The sequence below is a fragment of the Nannospalax galili genome, unplaced genomic scaffold (assembly GCF_000622305.1).
Source record: "Nannospalax galili isolate Female #2095 unplaced genomic scaffold, S.galili_v1.0 scaffold589, whole genome shotgun sequence".
NCBI lineage: Eukaryota > Metazoa > Chordata > Mammalia > Rodentia > Spalacidae > Nannospalax > Nannospalax galili.
In genome coordinates this window covers 5,394,028-5,415,450 of record NW_008360324.1, presented here as the reverse complement: position 1 = coordinate 5,415,450, position 21,423 = coordinate 5,394,028, and the positions used below count along the sequence as shown (strand labels likewise).

The following is a 21,423-nucleotide window of genomic DNA, read 5'->3' as shown; positions in this document are numbered from 1 at the left end:
TCAGCAATATCGGTACTATTCACTGGAAGTGGCTTTGTGGGCCCCAGGCAGCTTCTAGCTTTGCCATCCTGTGACACTGAGTCATTTTCCCAGGACAAGGAAGCTTCTCAGTTCACAGTCTTTAATTCTCTGAAAAGCTCACTAGGCAATGTAACTCTAAATTTGCAGCTAGAAAAATTCTTACAACCTACAAAGAATTACCAGTCACAGATGCACTTGGATGTAAACTGGAAAGTCAAATTCTCCCAAAGCACAGGGAAACAAGCTTATGAGAAGCCACTCCCATGTGCTCTCACAGTGCCCTGTGTTTCTACCCCTCACCTGAACCCACAGCTCACGTGGTTCTGCGTTGATCACTACTTGCTGTCTTCTTGGGCTGTGGCATCTGCAGGAAGGGTGGGGCTGGGGGGTACAAAGCTGGATTCATCTTGGTTGCCATTCCCTGAATTTAGAACCACACCTGGAGTGTGACAGGTGTCCTAAGCCAAAGTCTGTTGAACACATGCTCTTGTGGACAGCATTGGTCATGTTTACCAAAAGGTAGAGTGAACGTTGTCTGTAATCTAGAACTCAGGGAAACTGGGCTGGCATGTGAGTCTGGAATATTCCAAGAAGGAAAGCATCTTCATAATGAGAAAGATTGAAAGTTAGGCCATCCTGGGTTGTGGGTTGGGATGTGGGAGGGAGGAAAGCTTGGTCACTGATGAAGAGACCTGCAGATATCATTCATAGCTATGCACAACTGTATCCCAGATGCAACCCAGGGCATTCTAGAATGCTAGAGTGAGGCACCATACCTTTGCAGGTATACCTGCTTATGGAGGGATAACTAAACATCAGTTTACATAATGACTAACCATCAGCTGCCCTGGCTCAGCAGCTTCCTAACACGGCAGGGCTATAACTAATAGATTAGAAGAGGTGTGTCCATATGATTCAGCTTTTAATTAAGGATGCTTTGGCAAGCAAGAGTGAGCTAGCAATGATTGTGCCAGGGGAACAGATGTGAACTGTGTCCCCAGGCACAGAGGGATATTTGGTCACTCAGCACCTTGTTTTACCCTCACAACACCTCAGGGGATAAATACCATGACGACCTATATTCCACTCAAGACCAAGGGTCACAGTGCAAACCTATAGCAAAGATGATTCTAGAACTTGGGCCTATTCTTGTCTTTCCTGGAATATCTACCCAAGAGAAAGGGAAAGAAGGCAGCGATTCTAACCAAGGGGAAAGATACAATGTCTCATCATGTCTATCCTCTGATCCAAGAATTAAAGAACTAGAAATGCAAAATGGAACAGAGCCAAGCATCCAAACTCCGATCTGTTTCTACTGGACTCACTGGTGGATGGGCTGGGATTGAGAAAACTTGTTGAGACAGTTGGGCCATAGCTACTGTATCCACTATGGAAATGAGATACTTGGGGAAGTTCTTAACATTTCGTTTTCTTTTTTTTTATTTACTTAAAAATTTAAAAAATTTTCAAGTGTATGAGTGTATTGCCTGCATGTATGTAAGTGTACCCATCTGTGTCATGCAATGCCTGCAGAAGTCAGAAGAGGGTGTCAGATCCCCTGGAACTGGAGTTAAGGATGGTAGTTAGCTGCCATGTGGGCACTGGGAATCAAACCCACACCCTCTGCAAGAGCAGTCACTGCTCTTAACCACTGAGCTATCTCAGCAGCTCAGAAGTTCTTAACATTTTGATGTTGATGTCAAGGACACAAAAGCAACATTCCTTCCACTCACTGATGACATGCTTTGGGGCCACCAAATTGGGGGTGGGGGTAGACTGGCCTTGCTGGCCAGCAGTTCTGAGTCAGTGAAATGCAGGTCCTTGGAGGAATCTGATTGGGTGGCTGGAGAAGCAGTTTGAGTTCCCTTGCCTGAAGGTCTTTAGGAACAGGTGAGACTTGTCTGAGCCTGTGGAGCTGGAGGTGGGGGAGCTGTCAGTCACTCGCTGGCATTCTTTGCACTCAGCCAGAATGGAATTTATTTAGAGGTAATTGGCAGAGAGCATGCTGGGAGCATTTGGTCTCAGCCTGTAGACAGTGGTGGAGTGCCTTGGAGCTGGGGCGCAGTGGGTTTGAGGACCCAGGGTCTGTGAGGCAGACTGTGTATCTCAGTCCCCCTTCATCTTCCAGGTGCTCAGGCTGTTTTCTCCTATGACCTTGGGTTTTCATTGATTTCCAAATGCACACACTGAAAGCTGCTCTGGTCTCTACCCGACCACTGACATTTGATCAAGGCAGCTTCCAGCTCATTGCAAACAACAAAGAGAAAAAAAAGTCTCTTTGCCGTCATTAAAATAGATCTTGGGGTTTTTGAAAGATTTTTGAGGTCATGTGGTCTGTCTTGAAGCATGACAGCTGAACTCACTGGGAGTGGTGTGAACATCCTGAGGGAGGAGCCTCAAGTTAACTCAGTTTCTATGACCATGAGATAGCTCCAATCTCTCTGAAACTGCTTATCTGACTCCTCCTTATTCCTAGCGATTAGCCTTTGTTCATTCACCAAACCATCTGTAACCATGGCTCCAATGTGTTTGAAAGGCTTTGTGCCCTTCCCGAGTCTTGCCATTGTTAGCACTAGTCCTAAACAGGAAAGAAAGTCTACTGGAGGAAGGTAAGGGTCTGAGCCCAGAGGAGTTCACCATAAAGTGAGTCTTCTCCAGTCCATGGTAGGTTCCTCTTGAGCATCTCTGAGCACATCGTGCCATCACAAGATGGTGTACTCTGGGATTCTGCCACTGTCTGTTGACTCAGTGCTTCTAGATTGAATATGGTACGAACCCAGTGCTAACTAAGCAGTGGTAAGCAACGCTGGCCTGGCCCTGCCCTCTCAGAGTCTGCAATCTTGTGTAGGATGTAAACAAGTGAGAGAGAGGTGTTTATTCTGCAGCAAGCTAGACTCTGTGATGCCATTGACTCAGGGTGTTTTCAGAGCACTAGCTACAGGTTTGAGTGGTCCAGGAAGTCTGGCCTTGAAGGATAAGGATGTGGTAAGTAGAGAGACAGTCACAGCCAAAGAGGAGGATTGTATCCTAGGAGCCAGGGCCTCTTAGGCTTAGCTAGAGAATGCATCCTGTAATGAGAAAGGACCCATGGGACTCAATGGTAAAATGGTGGGGAGATACAAGTATCATGATGGCCTTGAATCATGAAGGGGTGGGTCAACCCTTATTTCTTTCTGGTCCCATTGGGAAGGCACAGCAGGGATCTCACAGTAGTCCTGGACCAGGGCTCTGGGAACAGCTCCAGGACTGAAAAGTTGTTTGAAGGATGGAGGAACAAGAATGTGGGCCGTCAATAAAACCAGAAAACTGGTTGAGCTGTAGAGTTTATATAATTGATGTCCTCAGTATATAAATGATAGAAATAGGATAGCCTGTTCTAAACATCTCCCCACACTACCTGAGTCTTTACTCTGTTGAACTAATTAAAACGAGCATATCGAGGTTCATTTGTGTGAATGAGGTTAGTGAGATGGCCTTTAGCACCCCCTCATTGGTATGCCTCTCTTCTGATCCCTCACTTAGATCACTGTTTCTGCAGAGCTGGGTCTGGGATGGGAAGAAGCATATTGGGGCTGAGTGGGGAGTCATACTGGGGTTTGGACTAAATACTCGACCCTATAAGAGTATTGGTGTGTGTGGTGGGGGTCATTGAGTCTCATGGGATACTTAGGGCTTCTGTGTGGGTCCTGGCCTCAGCTTTTCTGGGGGTCTTGCCTCTGCCTTCTGTTCATCTCTGATCCTTCTTCTTCCCTCCCTGGTGTCCCTCCCCAGCCCCTGATGCCCCCTATACCCACTGGAAGCAGACCGTGTTCTACCTGGAAGACTACCTCACGGTCCGAAGGGGGGAGGAAATCTATGGGACCATATCCATGAAGCCAAATGCCAAAAATGTGGTGAGTCTGAGGAACCCCTGTGTGGCCAGGGTACTAAGAAGGGACCCCTGGTGCTAAGAAGGGACTCCTGGGGACCTCACCAAACCCACTCATTTGCCCAATCCAATACCTTGCACACAATTGTAGAAGCTTCTGGGAGAGTAGCTGCATTTGCAGGTGACCAGGCCTAACTGGGGAACTTCAACTTTGACTTTTCAAAGCCCAGTGACTAGAGGTTTCCTGGGCTCTGAACCCAACCTCGTGGGAGAGTCTTGGAGAATGGATGTTGTATAAATGGGTTCTACTTCATTCAGGGTGAGCTGGGCTGATAAATACATGTTTCTGTGTAGAGGAAAATGTTTTCTGGGCCTTTCTCCAGCTGGCCTGGTAAATTTTTTCTGAGCAGCCCCTGTGTAGGATGAATACTGAAAGTCTACAGAAATGCTTGATGGTTTTGATCCAAGCCCTTCCCTCAGTCAGCTCCCATATGAAATCCTGGGACTGTTTTCATGTGAGAACAAGAAGGACTAGGTTAGAGATGAAAGTACTTCCCATTGAGGATAGTGGGGCACTATCCTCAAGACTGGATGGATTCCTGAAGATTGTTCACGAGCACCCCTTAACGAGAAATTCCGTGGCTTCCTGGGAAGGGCCACAACTTCCTACTCAGGCTCACACCATGACCCTTTGCTCTTTCCTAACAGCGAGACCTCGATTTCACAGTAGACTTGGATTTTAAGGGACAGCTGTGTGAAACATCTGTATCTAATGACTACAAGATGCGTTAGCACACGAAGGAAGCTGCAGAGAGCAAGCAAAAAAAAGGAACTTTCACTTCAAGTCTGCAACGCTGCCCCAAGGAATATGGTTAGGAGGACGACACACTTGAAAACCAGAGGTTTCCACTCTGCCTTGAAGATTGGTGAACCCGCCAGGGCTTCCGTGGACCCTGCCACAACAAGAAGCCTCCAGTCCCTCCGCTTTGCCCCAGGATTCCTTAATGAAGGTTTAGTGGGCACCACTTGTGCTGGGGCTGGGGCTCCAAGGATGGAACCGATTCCACATATCCCCATCGTCCTCCTAAGCTGTGACTCTCTGGGTCTTCCAAGTTTTGCATGCTGCAGGCATCTAGGACAGATTGCTTCCACTAGAACCCAGAGATATAGTGTCTTTGATAGCATAAGCCAGATTTTCTGTCGATGCGGTGGTGTGTGTGTGTGTGTGTGTGTGTGTGTGTGTGTGTGTGTGTGTACATGTATACAGCATATATATTAATTTGCCCACAAACATCTGTATATGCATGCATATACAACTAAGTGGGTCTATTATTTGGGTGTTCATTCTGAGGGGTATGTGCGTGCGCAAGCGCGCGCTCGTGTGTGTGCGTGTGTGTGTGTGTGTGTGTGTGTGTGCGCGTGTGTGTGTGTGTGTGTGCACATGGGTGTGTACGCCTAGAATATATATCACTCTAAACGGAGATTCTGTTGCTTTCAAATAGAAATTTGTTTTGTGATTAGTTCTCCCCCTCCTGGGCCCTTAACAGATGTTACCCAACTCTGAAACACTCTCTGTACTAGCCCTGGTCTCGTACTAGCCCTGGTCTTGTTTTGACTAGACTGTGGCTCTAAAGCCTGAGTATAGTGCTGCAGGCTCTGTGAGCGCTCAATAAACACACATGAGAAACAAACTGATGGGATATCTGTGTTTCTGGTGCTCTAGAGTATGAGGGTGTGTGAGGATGACTGTGGTGTGTATGTGGGGTGCGAAAGGGGCAGAAAATTGAAGGGCACAGCCCCCATCTTGTGTTATTTCCTCACTGGAAGTCAACTTCATGAGAGAAGCAGTTTGGAAGTCAGGGTCAATCTGTGAGCCTCTTTTCTACAGGGTCTCTAAGTCCAGCTTTGAAGGGACAAGAGGGTCCTGGAACTACCCAGGGGTGGGGGTGAGGGGTGGGGAAAGAGGGTGGTGAGGGGAATAGGAGCTGACCAAGAGTGCTCCATAATGAAAGGGTACATGTATATTGAAGGTACTTACAGTCTTCAGACCTGTGGGGAAGTGTCCAGTCCTGGTCTGAGTGTGGAAACAAATTTTCTATAGGATGGAAATATAGTGCACTTTTCCAGGCTTCGTGGGGTGCTTGGACTTAGTTTGTTTCTAGGTTGTTCTTTGGCTTCTGCACTGTCAGTCTCACCTGTGTTGTCTCCCTTTGGAGAGACACTTCAGGTGCTGGGGAGGAAAAGAGTCCATTTTAAAGGTGGTAGCTGGAGTGATCGGGCCCAGGAAGGGTCAGATGCAGAGGGAGCCTTAGTGGATGGGCAGAGGAGAAGCATTCTGATCATAGGTTGCTCTGGGTGGAGCTATCTCAACAGAGTGGGTGTCAGGGGCTGGTGACAGAGACAGTATATTCTAGCACAGCCTGACTCCATGAAGTGCACCCATGACCATATCTGGGATCCTAGGTTCCAGTCCCTTCTGCATGCTCCCTTAGGGGGATGCTAACATTTCTCCACTCTCATAAAAGCCAATCCACAGACATGTCATCCCTAGGCAGACAAGCCTGCATAAAAACTGTATAGGGTGCCCTTGGACAATGACAACCAAACCCAATGGTAGAGGCTCTTGTTTCCAGAGGCTTCTGATGGCTATGCATTTTGTCGGCCCTCAGAGATAGGCACAGATGCCTCACCACCCACTTTGTGACTGAGGCATATTGGGACAAGGGCAGGACCCCAGAGTTAGAACAGAGTTGGAATGGGGTCTCAGGCCCACTTGCACATGCCTTCCCCTGTCGTAGACTGATTCTTCTGCGCCTCTGCCTAGAGAGTGAGACTCACCGTATTTAAAAAAAGTATTCACTTAGTAGTGCATATTTTTAATCTACATATGCCAGACAAGAAAAATAGAGACACTTAAGAGGGGACAAAACCACTTGGGTCAGAAGAGGAGAGTGAATTGTAAAAAGACATTCACAGGGCCTTCCTTAAGGATGCAGGAGGGGAAGCCATTAGTGTGACCTTCCATTGCCATGACAATTAGAGAGGCTCTGAATTCTGCCTCCTGCAAAGGGTCTAACCTCAGATAGAGATATGTTCCGCTTAAAGAAGGATGCCAGCCAACAGGGCAAAGTCTTGTGTTGCCAGAAGCCCATGGGAACCAACAGGATGCCCATCTTTCAGGAACTCTGGGATGGGGTGTGTAAGTATCTCTGATATCACTCCATCTTCTCCAGCCTCCCTGGTCCTCATTTTCAGCCTCTTGGAGCTGCCAAAGCCCCTGCCCCATGGCCACTTGAATCTAGAGGGTACGAAAGAGCAATTCCACAGTTGACTTCCCTCCTGTTCCTGGAAGGCTCTGATGGGAATGGTTGTTTTCTTCTGGTTCTGCTTTCAATGTATTCTAAATAGAAGTCAGGGTATAAGATGTCTTGGCATGATAACAGAGGTGCCATTAAGATGACATGTAAGAAGCCTGTCCCCTCCCAGACTCATTGCTGAGACTGTACAGAGCCCTCTACTGTCACTAGTCTCTTTTGGAGAACTTCTCATAGTCCCATAAGCATGTAGCCCAGTGCCTCTTTTGTGATTGTGTATGGGCATGGTTGAATACGGGCCATTCTGTGCATACCCTCATGCCCACATCAGAGAGATCTCTCTCCCTGACTAGACTTCAAGCTTTGATGATGGGACCTCCCTGAACAGAGTGCACTGTAGGGGCCATGGGGATGGTAGGAAATCTCAACATGACCCTGTGTGTGCAATGTGCCCATGGGCCTGTCCAAGACCCTGGGTTCAAGTCCCTTCTGTCCATGCTTGGGAGATGTCCATATTTTCATTTTTAAAAAATATTGTATTCATTATTTTTATTTTGTGTGTATGAGTATTTTGCCTGCATGTATGTAAGTGTTGTGCAATGCCCACGGGGCTCAGAAGGGAGAGTCGGATCCCCTGGAACTGGAGTTAGTCACCATATGGGTGCTGGGAACTGAACCCAGGTCCTCTGCAAGAACAACCAGTGCTCTTAACCATCTCTCCAGCCCCATCCCATATTTTCTTTACTTTACAAGTAAGATGGTCCATGGAGGCTATCTTTCCTGGAAACTGGGTGAATATGAGGCCTTTACCAGCTCCCCATCTCTGCAGCTCCCTCTCCTCTCATGCCACCTCTGGTACCCCATCTACAGGCAACATCTAGTTCCAGACCTCAGCAACAGCATGGAATGTCTCCAGATATCTCAGGCCATTCACCAACAAAACTCATGTGGACGTTTGGTCCCTGGAAAGACAGTGCTAGGTAGTGGGTCTGACTGGGACTGTTCAATTGTGGGATCACAGACCCCAATGAGTGGACTGAGGCCTCTCATGCAAGCGAGTGCTTTTTACTGGACTGGATTGTTATAAAGAGATCTGGTTGATACGAAGCAGGAAAGGCCCTCATGTTTCATTCCTCACTTACACCCCTAATTATTCCTCTGCTTTCCACCATGAACCGAAGTAGCAGGTAACTCTCCTCAGCACCATGTTCTAAGACTCCCAACTTCTAGAACCAAAAGTCAAAATAAACCCCTTTCTTTAAAAAATTACCCTGTCTTAGGTATTTTGTTATCGCAACAGAAATGGACTGGGATACTATCCTTGGGCCATGTTCAGCTTGCTTGGAGGCCAGTTTGAAGATCAACCATCACATTTACCTCATCTCCATTAGTAGGCCCTTAGAAACAGAGAAGGAATGTGCTCCCATCTCCCTATAAAGCCCACGGCAGGGCCCAGCCTATCATTTTAAGACCCACAGCCCCTTTGTGTGCCAGCAGCAGGCTGTTTCTCACCACACATGTACCAAAGCGACTTTAGCAACCTTCTGCCACACTTAAGTCCCAGGTCAACCAGAGCAAACAGGACAGAGAACACTCCCTGTATGCTGGTCCCTAGACGCATGCCTCTGCTGCTGTTATCTCCCACACGGCAACCATTGCTTGTTGGGCACCTCAGCCCAGGGCATGAGGTCTGGAGCCAAAGGATTCAGTGAAGTCCCTGCACTGCTGCTGGCTGAGGAAGTGGCTTCGGGCAGGTTGCCACACACAGACGAGACTCTGTATCTTCATCCTGGAATAGGAGCTAGTTCCAGATGAGATGAAATCACATAAAGCAGGCCTGGACAAACAAATGCAAGGGGGATTCCAGGCCTCCCTACTGTTCTAATAACAATGGTGATGGTGTGGGGTGCAGCATTCTGTTACTGAGTCTTACCTTGAACTCCAAGTCTGAGGCCTGGGCTTAGCAGGTCTGGAAGAGGAGCAGGCAGAACCTGAGGGCACTGGTGGTGGCTGGGCCCGGGGCTGCAGCTTTGGTCCAGTGTTTGGCGGCAGCACTGTGGACACACGTGGAGAGTATGTCAGACCTCTGGGCAGAAGCAGCATGCTTTGTGGCTTTGTTTCATTAGCTCTGACAGGCCTGGAAATCTATCTCCCAGCCTCCTGTAGGCTGAGGCTGACTGGCATCTATACACCTGGGTCCTTCCATTTAGTGAGGAAAGCACCTCAGTTCTCCTCCCCAGACACTCTGGACCAAGCTTGCCTTTTGCCAGTGCCCTCGCCCACTTCCATAGTTCCATAGGTCTTCCTGTGACCCCAGGGCAGGGCCAGTTATTTAGAACACCAGAGTGCTGCCACCCAGGAAAGAACAAGCACATCCAAACACTCATTTGGTTTTGGAAATTCAGCACAGGCTGCTCTGCCCAGGGGAATTATCCCTCTAGGCATATTTAGTTGCAGTTAATAATGTATGGAGTTTGTATACTCTGGGTACTTGTTCTCTTTGATGGCTAGAGTTAGCAGCTCAGAAGTCTCTTGGGAAAACAGCAGGGGAAACAGGATAGTGACTGGGCTGAGAAAGAAATGCTGATGGCCACATAAACCCTTGAGACTTGTTTGGCTACTTTTAGTAGGAAATAAGCCATTTCCAACTACCATAAATCACTGTCATTATGACTGAGGCAAGCCCACCATGGCATTGTGAGTCAGAACATACCAGAAGACCAAAACTACAGGAGTCCTTCTCTATGATCAGGGAAAGCCAGAGAAGCCAGGGAAGGACTGAGCCTCCTGAGAATACGTGATCCGGAAAGAAGGAGAAAAGCCTGGAGAGGTGGATATAGTGTTAGTCAGCTTTTCATCACTGTGACAAAACAATGGTAATCAGCTTAATAAGGAGAAAGATTATTTTGGCTCATGGTTTCAAAAGTCCATTGGCCTATGGGCCTGTAGTGGGTTGGGCTGCACTCTCATGGTGGCCAGGAAACAACAACAGAGACAGGAAGCATTCTGGTTCCAATATTCTTCTTAAGGCCATACCCCCAATGGTCTGCCTCCTTTCCATTAAGTCCCTTTCTACCACTTTCCGTGATAGTACCATAGGTTGGAGACCAGGTCTTCAATATATGGACTTTGGGGGTGGGCATTGCAGATCCAAACCACAGTAGCACTGTTTACAAAACCTGATGCCCAGGGACTAGTGTGTCACCATGAATGGTAGATCTATTTGGAGGCAGGAGAGATGCACCCTTGTTGTCTATCACAGGGATACTGGCCAAAGCTCTCAGATAAAGTGTATGGAGCAATTCGATCTTTTTTGAATTATATATTTATTTTATGTGTACAAATGTTTTGCCAGCATGTGTGTAAGTGGACCCATGTTGTATAGTGCCTGTGGAGGTCAGAAGAGGCCGTTAGAGTCCCTGGAACTGTAGTTAGAGACAGTTGTTAGCCACCATGTGGGTGCTGGGAATTGAACCTGTGTCCTCTGCAAGAGCAGCCAGTTCTCTTAACCACTGAGCTGTCTCTTTAGCCCCAAGCTATTTCATCTTTAGCATCATAGTTCGTATTTCAGTCACAGTTGGAACCATGAGGACTGAGTGGTGTCTCCCAGAATCCTCCATTCCATAAATATTTCTTAGACCCTGTCTCCATAAAGACTATGTGCAGGGGATTATAATCATGGACAAAGCAGACACCTTCTGGGATTCCTTGTGTCTGAGAAACGGACATGAAACATGAGCAATTAAAATCATGTCAGCACAGGGGCCAAGGGAACACACAGAGGCTGTGAGGCGGAGCAAGAGATCAGGAGAGCTTCCCTGAGCTTAAAGTGTCAGCTTTAATCTGAGACTTGAAAAGCAGGGAGAAGGGAGGAGGTCAGAGGTGGTGGGGGAGAGGTGGAGGAAGCATCCAGAGCAGGAGCCTTGTGCCAAGGCTCAGCTGAGGGAATCCAAAGGGCTTCAAACAGCAGGAAAATGTTCCCATGGACTGAGTGGAAGGCTGGCAGCACAGCGGAGGGAGGCGAGGGAGGCAGGCTGGGCTCCAAGGTCAAGGGCCTTGTCAACCATGTCAAGGACACTTTTTCCTCAAGCTGCGGGAGGATACTGAAGGATTTTAATCAGGAATGGGACAGCACAAGATTTCCATGCCACATATGCACTCTGTCTAATGAGCTCAATCTGGCAATTGTTTCCCCTGGAAATTGGTAATAGATTTAACTCATCACCTACTTGAGAAAATAAACAGCAGAAAAGGAGTGATGAACAGCAGCTAAGCTCAGGACTGGAGTGGAGGGCTTGGTAAGCGACGCTTCTTTTAGTGGTTGGTGTTGAAAACGGCTTGCATACAGATAAGATTCATCTTAGGATCGCCTGGACCACAGAGAAGAACTCTGTGTCAGGTTAGTTTATGTGACTGGGCTTGTATCATCCTTTTTCTAGTGTTGTGTCACACTGTCCTTCCCTCAAGGACAGCTTCCCCTCAGCCCGGAGGTTGCAATTGTCTGGGAGATGGAAAGCAGTTGCTAGGGTCTGTGTAAGGCCGGATCTGCATTTTTGGATTGTTCATCTGTCTTCAAGGCCTGGGAAGCTGTTTCTAAGGAAGGCTAATGCTTGGCATGACTTCTCAACTCAGGAAAGTATGAGAAGCATCTTTTGGAGGCTCCATGGGTCAAAATGGATTTCTGATATGATGACAGTTGCTTTCTGGTCATGCTCAGTTAGCCCAGTTGAATAGGGGGATAGAGCATCGTACTTGAAGCCAGAGCACAGACTCATGGATGATGCCTTGAACTGCTGCCAACCTTGGAGATAAAGTCCTGAGGTGGAAACCTGGCTCTTCTAGCACATGGCTCTGAGACCTGTAGCAAGTTACTGGGCCTTTTGTGTCTGCTCCTGTACAGATTCTCATCCTGTCAAATGGGAATAACAATAACAACACCTTTCTCCTGGGGTTGTTGCAAATGTCAAATAAGAGAGCATGAGAGAGCAGAGTGGTGCCCCCTCCTTGTGGTGTGTGGACCATGACAGCTGCTTAGGAACTCTCCCTGTTCTTGGAACTGAGAGCCCCAGAAAAGGAAGAATGTGTGTTCAGGGTTCTCCCAGGGAGAGAGGGAGGAACAGCCCCAAGGTTGAACCTCTCCCCACAGTGGGTCAGGGGGCTGGCTTGCTATGAGCAAAGCCAGAAGGCACATGACCTTCTGTTGCTTGGAAACGACTCTGAAGGTGGCTTTGGAGATGCCTAGATTAGGATGCTGTGGGAATTCAGAGTAGGGCCAGACTTGTGGGAATGTGAAGTCATTAAATCCAGCTCAGGGATTGGGGTGGTTTGCTGCAGAGTGTGGATCGGGAGTGAGGGGGAACTACCTGGGGACTGGGTACTGGGCTTCCCAGCAAGTCTTGGATCCCCGAGGATAAGGGATACAGGGGCAGTTAGGAACATGGAGCTAGAGGGTTGAGTTCAAATCCTGACTCTCCCACTTCAGGGAGTGTAACCTCTAGCAAGCCACTGGGCCTCTCTTTGTCTCAGTTTGCTTTCCTGTAAACTGGTGGTGATCCTATTGTCTACCTCATAGAAGTGTAGGGAGGAGAATGGGAAGTAAGCTTGGGTTGTAGTAAGCTAAGCCATCCATGCAGCGGATACACTAGCTTTAGTCACAAGTTGCTCCTCTGAGACATATGAGGCTTTGAGACTCCAGGACTTGAACAACTTGGCCTCGTCTGAGCTCTTGTACCCCCAGTTTCCATGTTGTCTCACCAGAAAGCTTTTGTGTCTGTCTTCCCGCCACATGGCAGACTCTGTTTCATTTCCATTTGTCTTTCAGTATTGAGGACAGATCTTGGTTCATTCAAACATTTGTTGAATGGGCAGAAGATGCATTGTCACCACGATGCCTGGGCCATTGTACCCACGGCTCTTATTTTCCATGGCAACCCACAGCATGACTTTGAGCCATAAATTACAACCACGGCTAATCTTGGTTGTCAACTTGACATTCCTAGGAAGAGGGAATCTCAGTTAAAAATTTCCTCCATCAGATTGGCCTATGAGCTTGTCTGCGGGACATTTTCTTGATTGCTAATTGATGTGGGAGGGTCTGGCCCACTGTGGGTAGTGTCATCCCAGGCAGGTGTATAAGGAAAGGTAGTTGAACTTGTGCCTGAGAACTTCTTTCCTCCATGGGTTCTGCTTAAGCTCCTGCCCTGCCATGATTTCCTTCAGTGATAGATTATAATATTTCCTTCCCAAGTTGCTTTTGGTCATGGTGTTTATCATAGCAAAAGAAAGAAACTAGAACACTGGCCATCTCTGAGTTTCAGTTTTCTTGTTTATGAAAATGAATGTACTAGCCTGGAGTCATCGCCAGGTCCTCACCCAACTCATAGAATCTTTTTGATTCTGCAGTTCTTATTTTGCGACAGTATAGGGTGCTTTCCGAGAAGATCCTGAAGGACAGGAGCCAGTTAGCTCTAAATTTAGACAGTCAGAGAAGGAGGCCCCAGACGAGATTCAGCTGTGTTCCAGTTACTTTCACTTTCATCCAAGATGGCCTGCTTCTGGGTTTTTGTCCAAAGTTGGTCCCTTTGGTGGGCTTCCCCCTACATACAGAGGGCTTCCGAGAATTTCAAACTTCCTGCCCTTGTTCTACCCAATCAGGTTCCTGCTTTCATATGAATGAACCAACCAGCAGCATGCATCCTACCCTGTCCACCCTAACGGGGAAAAGGGGAGCCCAGTCCTGTCCCACTTTCTACACTATAGATTATAAAAGCCCAGATTCTCCAGCGGGTAGACAGTGCTCCAGGTCTGGACAGCCTCCCCATGTGTGGAGTCTGCGTTTTTGCTGTCTGGAGTGTTGCTTTTGCTTTAATAAACCTTGGCTGTGTGCTGTGACTGCAAAGTTCTCATCTTGTAATTCTTTACCTGGCAAAGAAATGGATCCACCAAAAGACCGTAGGCAACATCCATATTGTCTCTGACACTTTAGTAAAGGGAACAGAACAGCTGCTAGGATTTTTAAATCTGGGAATGGAGTGATGAGTAAAGGCTCAAAGAATGAAGGAAGCTTCTTCCAAGGCTGCAGGAAGGCGCTCTGGAGGTGATTCAAGAAGTCACCACCAGAAATGGTGATGAACCAGCAGGCAAAATTTCTCTAGAACTCAACTTTAGCTTATTAGTCTGGACTCTATGGAATGATGGGCTATCTGGGGGGAAAATCATTTTAATAACTGAGAGGAAATGGAACTAAGGATGCTGGCTGGCCAGTACTGGGTGACTTTTCTTCTGCGGGGAGTTGTCTCTGCTCATGTTGCCTATCTGATCAGGTGTTCATTCCTGTGTCATGCTGCCCAGAGTTTCCATTGAGGTGACCTTTGGGGATATGGCTTCAAGGGCTGTGTCAGGGAAAATGGCTGGGGAGTTGCCCAGGGTGAGGGGTGGCATAGTGAGGAATGCCCTGTCCCTGCAAGCTGATGAGTGCACATGGTAGGAAAATGTCTGTGGCCTGAACTTAAGGATCATTGGCCTGGCTTTGGGGAAGTGCCTTGTTCTCTCTCTGGGGCTCCGTTTCCACAGAGCTCTGTGGCATTGTCCTATAAACTTGGCAGTGTAGTATATGCATTGGGGCTTTCTGTCACCTATCCAGTGCACAAACCACAGGTGGCTTTGATCCTTCACCTTCATGGAGGAGACTGGCCTGCAACCTTCCAGGTGATGGAGGCACCCATCCTACCCAGACTTACCTCAATGATGGATTGTAACCTGGAAGTGTAAGCAAAGAAGCCTTTTCCTCCCCAAGTTGCTTTTGGTTATGGTGTTTATTAAAGCAACAGAAAGCAAACCGGATCACTTACCATCTTGAACCCTCAGTTTTCTTCTTTTGAAAATGAAGGTATTAGCTTGGCGTCATCTCCAAGTCCCATGGCTCGAGGCATGTGGCCTGGCATTGCCTCATGCTGGGGGAAAGAGCTGTGTGTGGTTTTATCAGCGTGTATTTGGTACACTTAGTGGCTCAGGACAGGTGCTGGGTTCTGGCGCGGACATTCAGAACGGAGCACTGTCAAGCCTGGTCATCGAGTAAGCAAGGCAGGTATGAACCTGTTAGGCATCTGCTGCCCTAGACACTGCAGGGAGTCACTGATGTTCTCGTAAAGAATCTAGACCCATCAGCCTCGAGTGGGCTAGAGACACAGTAGCATCACAAAGCAGATTCCAGGTGAAGGAGATGTTTTCGTGTTTCTGAGTTGTTTCATTTCATTCTGTTATTGTTGCTACTGATACTAAGGGCAAATAATAAAGCTCTCCAAAATTCTATTTATTTTTATTTTTATGTCATACTAGAAGATGCAACCCAAGACTTCAGACATGTTAGTCAAGCACTTTACCACTGAGCCAATTCCTTAGGCTTTAACGTTTTTTCATTTGGAGATAAGGTCTCATTATGTTGCCCAGGCTGAACTTGGAATTACTTTGTAGCCTAGGCGGTTCTTGAACTTGCAATCTTGCTGTGTCAGTCTCCCAAGTAGCTAAGATTACAGGCCTATGACACCATACTTAACGTCAGTTTTTCAGTTTGTTTGAGACAGGGTCTAGCTGTGCAACTGAGGCTAGCCTTGAACTTCTGATCTTCCTGCCTCGGTGTCCCGAATGCTGGGATTACGGGCATGCCCCATCCTGCTGGGCTTCATCCAGCTTCTAATTAAATCAGAATTTTTGGGTGTGGGGAGTGGTATTTTTTAATTTTAATTAATTTATTTATCTTTATTGTATGTGTATGAGTGTTACGCCTGCATGTATGTGAGTGCACCTGTGTCATGCAGTGCCCATGGAGGCCAGAAGAGGGTGTCGGATCCCTTGAAACTGGAGTTACAGATAGCTGTTAGCTGCCATGTGGGTGTTGGGAATTGAACCTGGGTCTTCAGCAAGAGCAGTCAGTGCTCTTAACAGATGAGTTATCTCTCTAGCCCTGGATTGATATTATTTTTAAAAATAATAACATAGGTCAAATATCAAAAGTAACATAAAAGTAAACTAGTTTAAGAAAATCTCCCAGATGATTTGAACACACACTCAAATTTAAAAGGCAAAGCTGGGGTTGGAGAGAGGGCTCAGTGGTTAAGAACACTGGCTGTTCTTGCAGAAGACCCTGGTTTGAATCCCAGCACCCACATGGCAGCTAACAACTGTCTGAAACTCCAGTTTCAGGGGATCCGACAGCCTCTTCTGTCGGGCATTGCATGACACGGGTGCACTTACCTACGTGCAGGCAATACACGCCTACACATAAGATAAAAATAATAAATAAAATATTTTTAAAAGGCAAAGCTAAGGATCATGTTCTTGGGTAGGCAGACAAAGGGCAGTGCAGGCTGAATGCAGTGGGGCTGTGAAATGGGGGGGTGCAGCACAGTGCGGCCTGGGTGGATGCAGTAGTGTTGCGTTAGGTGAAGCCCCTCTCCTGATTTCATTGAAAACAGCCTTAGCTGGGTCCCTGGTGGCCATCACAGACAGAGGACATGCCATGGAGCCATTTATCAAATCTCAAGGAGATGATACTCAGGCTCAGAGGGAATATGACTTAATTTCTAGCAGGAGAAACTGGGTTAGGGAAAGGAAAATCAGTTAAGGCTCCAGGAGGTTTCCCAGGGATGAAAGGACAGACTGGCGGCATCACTGGGCTGGGAGCTATGGATCTCAGACGGGTACATCACAAGGTCTGTGTGTGAGGCTGAAGTGCTTTATGGGGGTGGTTCTGGGGGTGATGCACCCCTTTACTGGATTACCAAGTAGAGACTCTGGAAGCCTGCAGATGGTACAAGCAGATCCAGCAGCTGCTCACTGATCTTGCATCCTGGGCAGGTCCCTCCTCCTGCTTTGGCCATGGTAGCAGCCCTCCATGCCCTGCCAGTCTGGGTCTTAATTTGTATACAATAATAGTTCAGAGACTGCTATTGGCCCTGTGGGCAGTGACTTGGAGTCAGATCCTGACTTTCACTTTGGGGTACTCACAGAGCTGCACCGGGACCAGCCAGCTTCAGTCTGCAGGCCTTCTGTGCCTGAGGGCAGGAGAAGCAACAGGCAGAGGAGGGGATATGGGCCTCAGGAATGGAACAAGCTTTGGGGGGGCGGGTAGCAGGGTAGGAGAGGGAAGGGGTAAGGGTTGAAGGGCAGGGAGGAAGGAGAAAGCAGCCTAAACTGCTTGTTTGTGTTTCCTGTAAGGAAGATGCTGACTTCTAGCATATTTTGAAATCCATCAGATGTGAAAGGCTGATTTAAATAGACCCACAGTGTGAAGCTGGTAATTTTACTTGCTATGATAGAGAAGACAGCAGGGCCCTGGCAGGGATCCAGTACCTCTGCCCATGCCAGGGAAGCTATAGGGCAGGGAACCTCTCTAGGGGACACTCAAGCCAGGTGCTTCTCTCTGTAGATGGGACACACAGAGAGAGGGAGGGAACAGAGGATGGATGGAGAGTCCTGGATGATGGAGAAGTGGGTGCATACTTTCTCTGCATCAGGTCTTGGGGTGCGTGAGACCAAAGTGAGAACCTGGTAATTCATCCTTTCCCATTTCTACCAGTTTCTAGGAGTGGTTGGGAGGTCAAGTCCCCCTGGAGACATTTCAACCCTATGCTATTTTCTGTTTCAAATCCCTACCCCAGGAACTGCTAAGAGCAAGCTTCTTACCAAAGTCGGTCTGCTTTCCTGGAGCAGACTCCTTCTTCCACTCCATCAATGGTTACAAAGTCAGGACTTTCCCTGTGCTCATGAATGCAGTTCCTGCTGAGGTCAATGCAATAAAGTATAATTGGCAACAAAAGACTCTCCTCATTTTCCAGTTAATGTCATCATTCAACACACCTTCTATGTACTATCGTAGCCCTAGGTGCTCCTGTTGAGGTAAAGGACACAGAGGTCCCAAGGAGGAGATGCTTGCCTCCAGGGTGCATGCAAACAGAAGCCTGTATGTGGGTGATTCAAATGCTAGGAGCTTCAAGGTCCTCCCTCTGAAGGGTCCAGGGGGGATGGGGAGTTCAGGGGTTGAGATGAGGTCCTAAGAGAGGGAAGACTGGGGGGCGTGATAGTGCATGTGCATGACATGTTACCTGTGGGCTTTCAGGGCTTTCTTCCCATCAAGTATCTTGGAGTTCCCAGATGGGAAGTCAGCTTGTCTTCCTCTATAGTCCCTTGGCTTTTCATGTACCCCAAGACCAGCACTGATCCCCTTAGTGGATGGGAAAGAATCAGTTCTTTCTTTCTTCATAGATAAAACTGTTTGTGAAAGTGGTTTTTTAAAATTTTTTCTTTAATTGTGGACAAAATAGGCATAGGATAAAATTTATAATTTAAATCACTTAGAAGTGTATAGCTCAATGGCATTGAGCACATTTACAGTATCGTAGGCAGCCACCACCACCATCCATTTCTAGAAGTTTCTCTTCACCCCAATGTGAAAGTATTTTATAAATCATGCATAACAAGGTGATTCATTTAGGATATACATGATGTGAACTTCACTGCTCAACAAATTCATCCATCCACCCACCTAACATCTACTCAGTGCCACACCCTGGTGAATACAAAACTGTAGGAGATTAAATCCTGAGGACACCTTGCAATCTGTAATGCTGAGCCTGCATCACATAGCGTGCTTAGGTAAAAGTCTATAACTTGAAGAAACACTCTTTTTACATAGTTTTCCAGGAGAAATGGAACTCACTTTTACCTATGATCCTAGCTTCTCCCAGTTACCCACAAGTTTGGGATTCTTACCTCCTATCTTAATGCTTCATTTGGTCCCTTGTGTGGGAGACAGATGATGTAATGAATATAGTTTTCTTGGAGCCTTTCTGTTGACTAAGCTCTTTCTCTGAGCACTCATCCTGTGAAGGATGAGGCAGAGTGTTACATCATCAATGTGCAAGTTGGCTCAGAGCTTCCAACAGTACCAGGGGTTGCTCAAGGCCACACAACTTGTGCACGGGGCCTTAGTCTGAGCAGGTCTTTGGGGACTAGAGAAAGCTTTCAGGAGAAGCACCATGGTGTAAACAGGGCTGTTTTCATACCAGGAAGAAGGAGAATTAGGCAGGGAGGCATCTGCTATGCACAAGCCATGAACCCCGAGTCAGTTGAGCTGTTGGGCTGCCTGGGGGTAATGGATTGTCACTAGCAGCTGGGGAGGCTGCGGGGGACAAGATGGAGCACTTTGATGGGCACCATACTGTCTGAAAAGCAATTGAATCACAGCAGCTGGAATGTTCCTCAGCATGTTGTTTTAAAGCCAGAAGTACCTCATTTGAACCAGCTGAATCTGCCTAGGCTGCAGAGGTCCAGCTGCCCAGCCTCTAGGACCTGGGCCTCCAACAAAGTGACTCCCCCAGGATTGGACTTGTTCTGAAGAAATGATGCTCTGCTCTCAACAGAGTAGACCAATCTGAGGCTGCAGAGATGAATACTCCCACCCTCAGGAGCTCGGTCCCATGCCTGTCAGTTTTTAGAAGCCAGTGAGTAGTGTATATGAACAAGCACCACAGAGAATGGTTAGCCACTGGACTAGCATCATCGCAGAGGGGCTGGCGGGGCCCATGAACCTGATGGTGACCTAAACCCCGACACTGTCCTTGACCTAGTGCTTCACCTGTTCAGTGAACCCCCACTTCCAAAATCTATGCTGACCTTTGTATCATTCTGAGCCCCCCTTCCACTTTAATTCTTGTTTTCACATTGAAAATAATAAACCCATTCTTTCTGTCTGTGTTCTTTGGGCATTTTTGCTTCACAGTGCAGGTTTTTTATGGGTGGTACTTATTTTTATAGGTCAGAGGGATCCAGCCATAATTTATCATGATGGCACAGGCCTCACTGGTCCTAGGAGTCCTCATTTGTAGGGAAGGAAACCTCCCAGTGCTATGACAAGGGCCTGCACGCATCCCTTCTGAATCAGAGCCATAGCCTTGATGAAGTCCCAGCTTGGAACAAGGGTCAATTATTGAACCTGATCAGCCAAGATGATAAATGGCACAACCTCACCTGTACCCCTCAGTTTCCACATCGATTTCAGGTCCTCTGCCAAGTACCATATGGTTGCCCAACCCCTATCATTCCCAGCAGTGTTCTCCTAAGTAGGGCACTTTGATTAAATTGGCCCTACTGAATCGAGTGGTAGGGGCTTTGGTATTGCTGCTGCTGGTAATGAATATATCTACTAACAGAAACAGCAGCAGAGGTAGAAAGGGAGGGGTGGTGGAGGTTTGGGTAGCACTTGCATCCTTTCAGCCATCCCTCTCTGTGAGGAGGGAGGAGATTAATCAATACAATAAAACCTTAACTGAGCACGGTTAGAATCTATGCAGCCTCTTTTCTAATTCTCAGATGAAGAAAAGAGTGGGGTCATGTTCCCAGGCCAGGGCCAGGGTCAGAGCTAGAAGGCAAGTTGGTGTTTTGATTCTAACCAGCAGCCATTTAGGTCTTGGGCTTATCATGCATGTGTATTCTACTTTCATTACTTTGCAGTAAACTGCTTTTTGTTTTGAAACTTTCAATCTGATTTTCAGCCTTCCCACTCCTGTCCCTTCCTAGTGGATAGCACTTTGTACAGTATTTGGATTTTTAGGGACACAGGGGACTTTGCTAGAGGTGATCTGGCATCCCTTTACCTACCCAAGGGGATGAGCACCTCCTTGGGGGACTCACTTCACCAGGGGCTTCCAGAAGCTCACGTGGACAGCGTTTCTCAGATCTAAAGGCCATCTTCCTGTGCTCAATTCAGCAGAGAGGGGAGACTCTGGGAAGGAGCCCAGAGGTGGTCTTAAGGAAAAAGACCAGATTCCCACTGTGTTGTATGGACTGAGAAGTGAGGAGGGACCAGCAAGCAGAATTTGATTTGTGTCCATGGCTGGGCACATCCAAATCATACCAATGAAAGACAAGAACTTTAAAAGCACAAATTAAAAAAAGTCACACCATATACCAAGGAGCCTTAAGAAAGCTAAGTTAATTTCACATCAGAAACCATGAGCACCAGCAGCAGTGCAAAGGTGAAGTCAAAGTGCTGAAGGAAGGGGCTGGAGAGATGGCGTAGTGGGTAAGAGCACTGGCTGCTCTTGTAGAGGACCTGGGTTAGATTCCCACCACCCACATGATGGTTAAGAACCATCAGTAACTCCAGTTCTGAAGGATCCAACACTATCCTCTAGCCTCCACAGGCATTGCGCACACATTATA

The 21,423-nt window shown here is 47.5% G+C and overlaps 1 protein-coding gene across 2 annotated transcripts in view; it reads left to right on the top strand.

The window, feature by feature from the left end:
• Prmt8 (protein arginine methyltransferase 8) overlaps positions 1 to 5,574 on the top strand; it is a 103,837-nt gene extending 98,263 nt beyond the window's left edge. For both annotated transcript variants that reach the window (XM_008825475.2, XM_008825476.1), the window contains exons 9-10: positions 3,793 to 3,914; positions 4,598 to 5,574. In XM_008825475.2, coding sequence (XP_008823697.1) covers positions 3,793 to 3,914; positions 4,598 to 4,681 — 206 coding nt within the window. In that variant the 3' untranslated portion in view covers positions 4,682 to 5,574. The remainder of the gene's footprint in view (positions 1 to 3,792; positions 3,915 to 4,597) is intronic.
• The last annotated feature ends 15,849 nt before the right edge of the window (positions 5,575 to 21,423 follow it).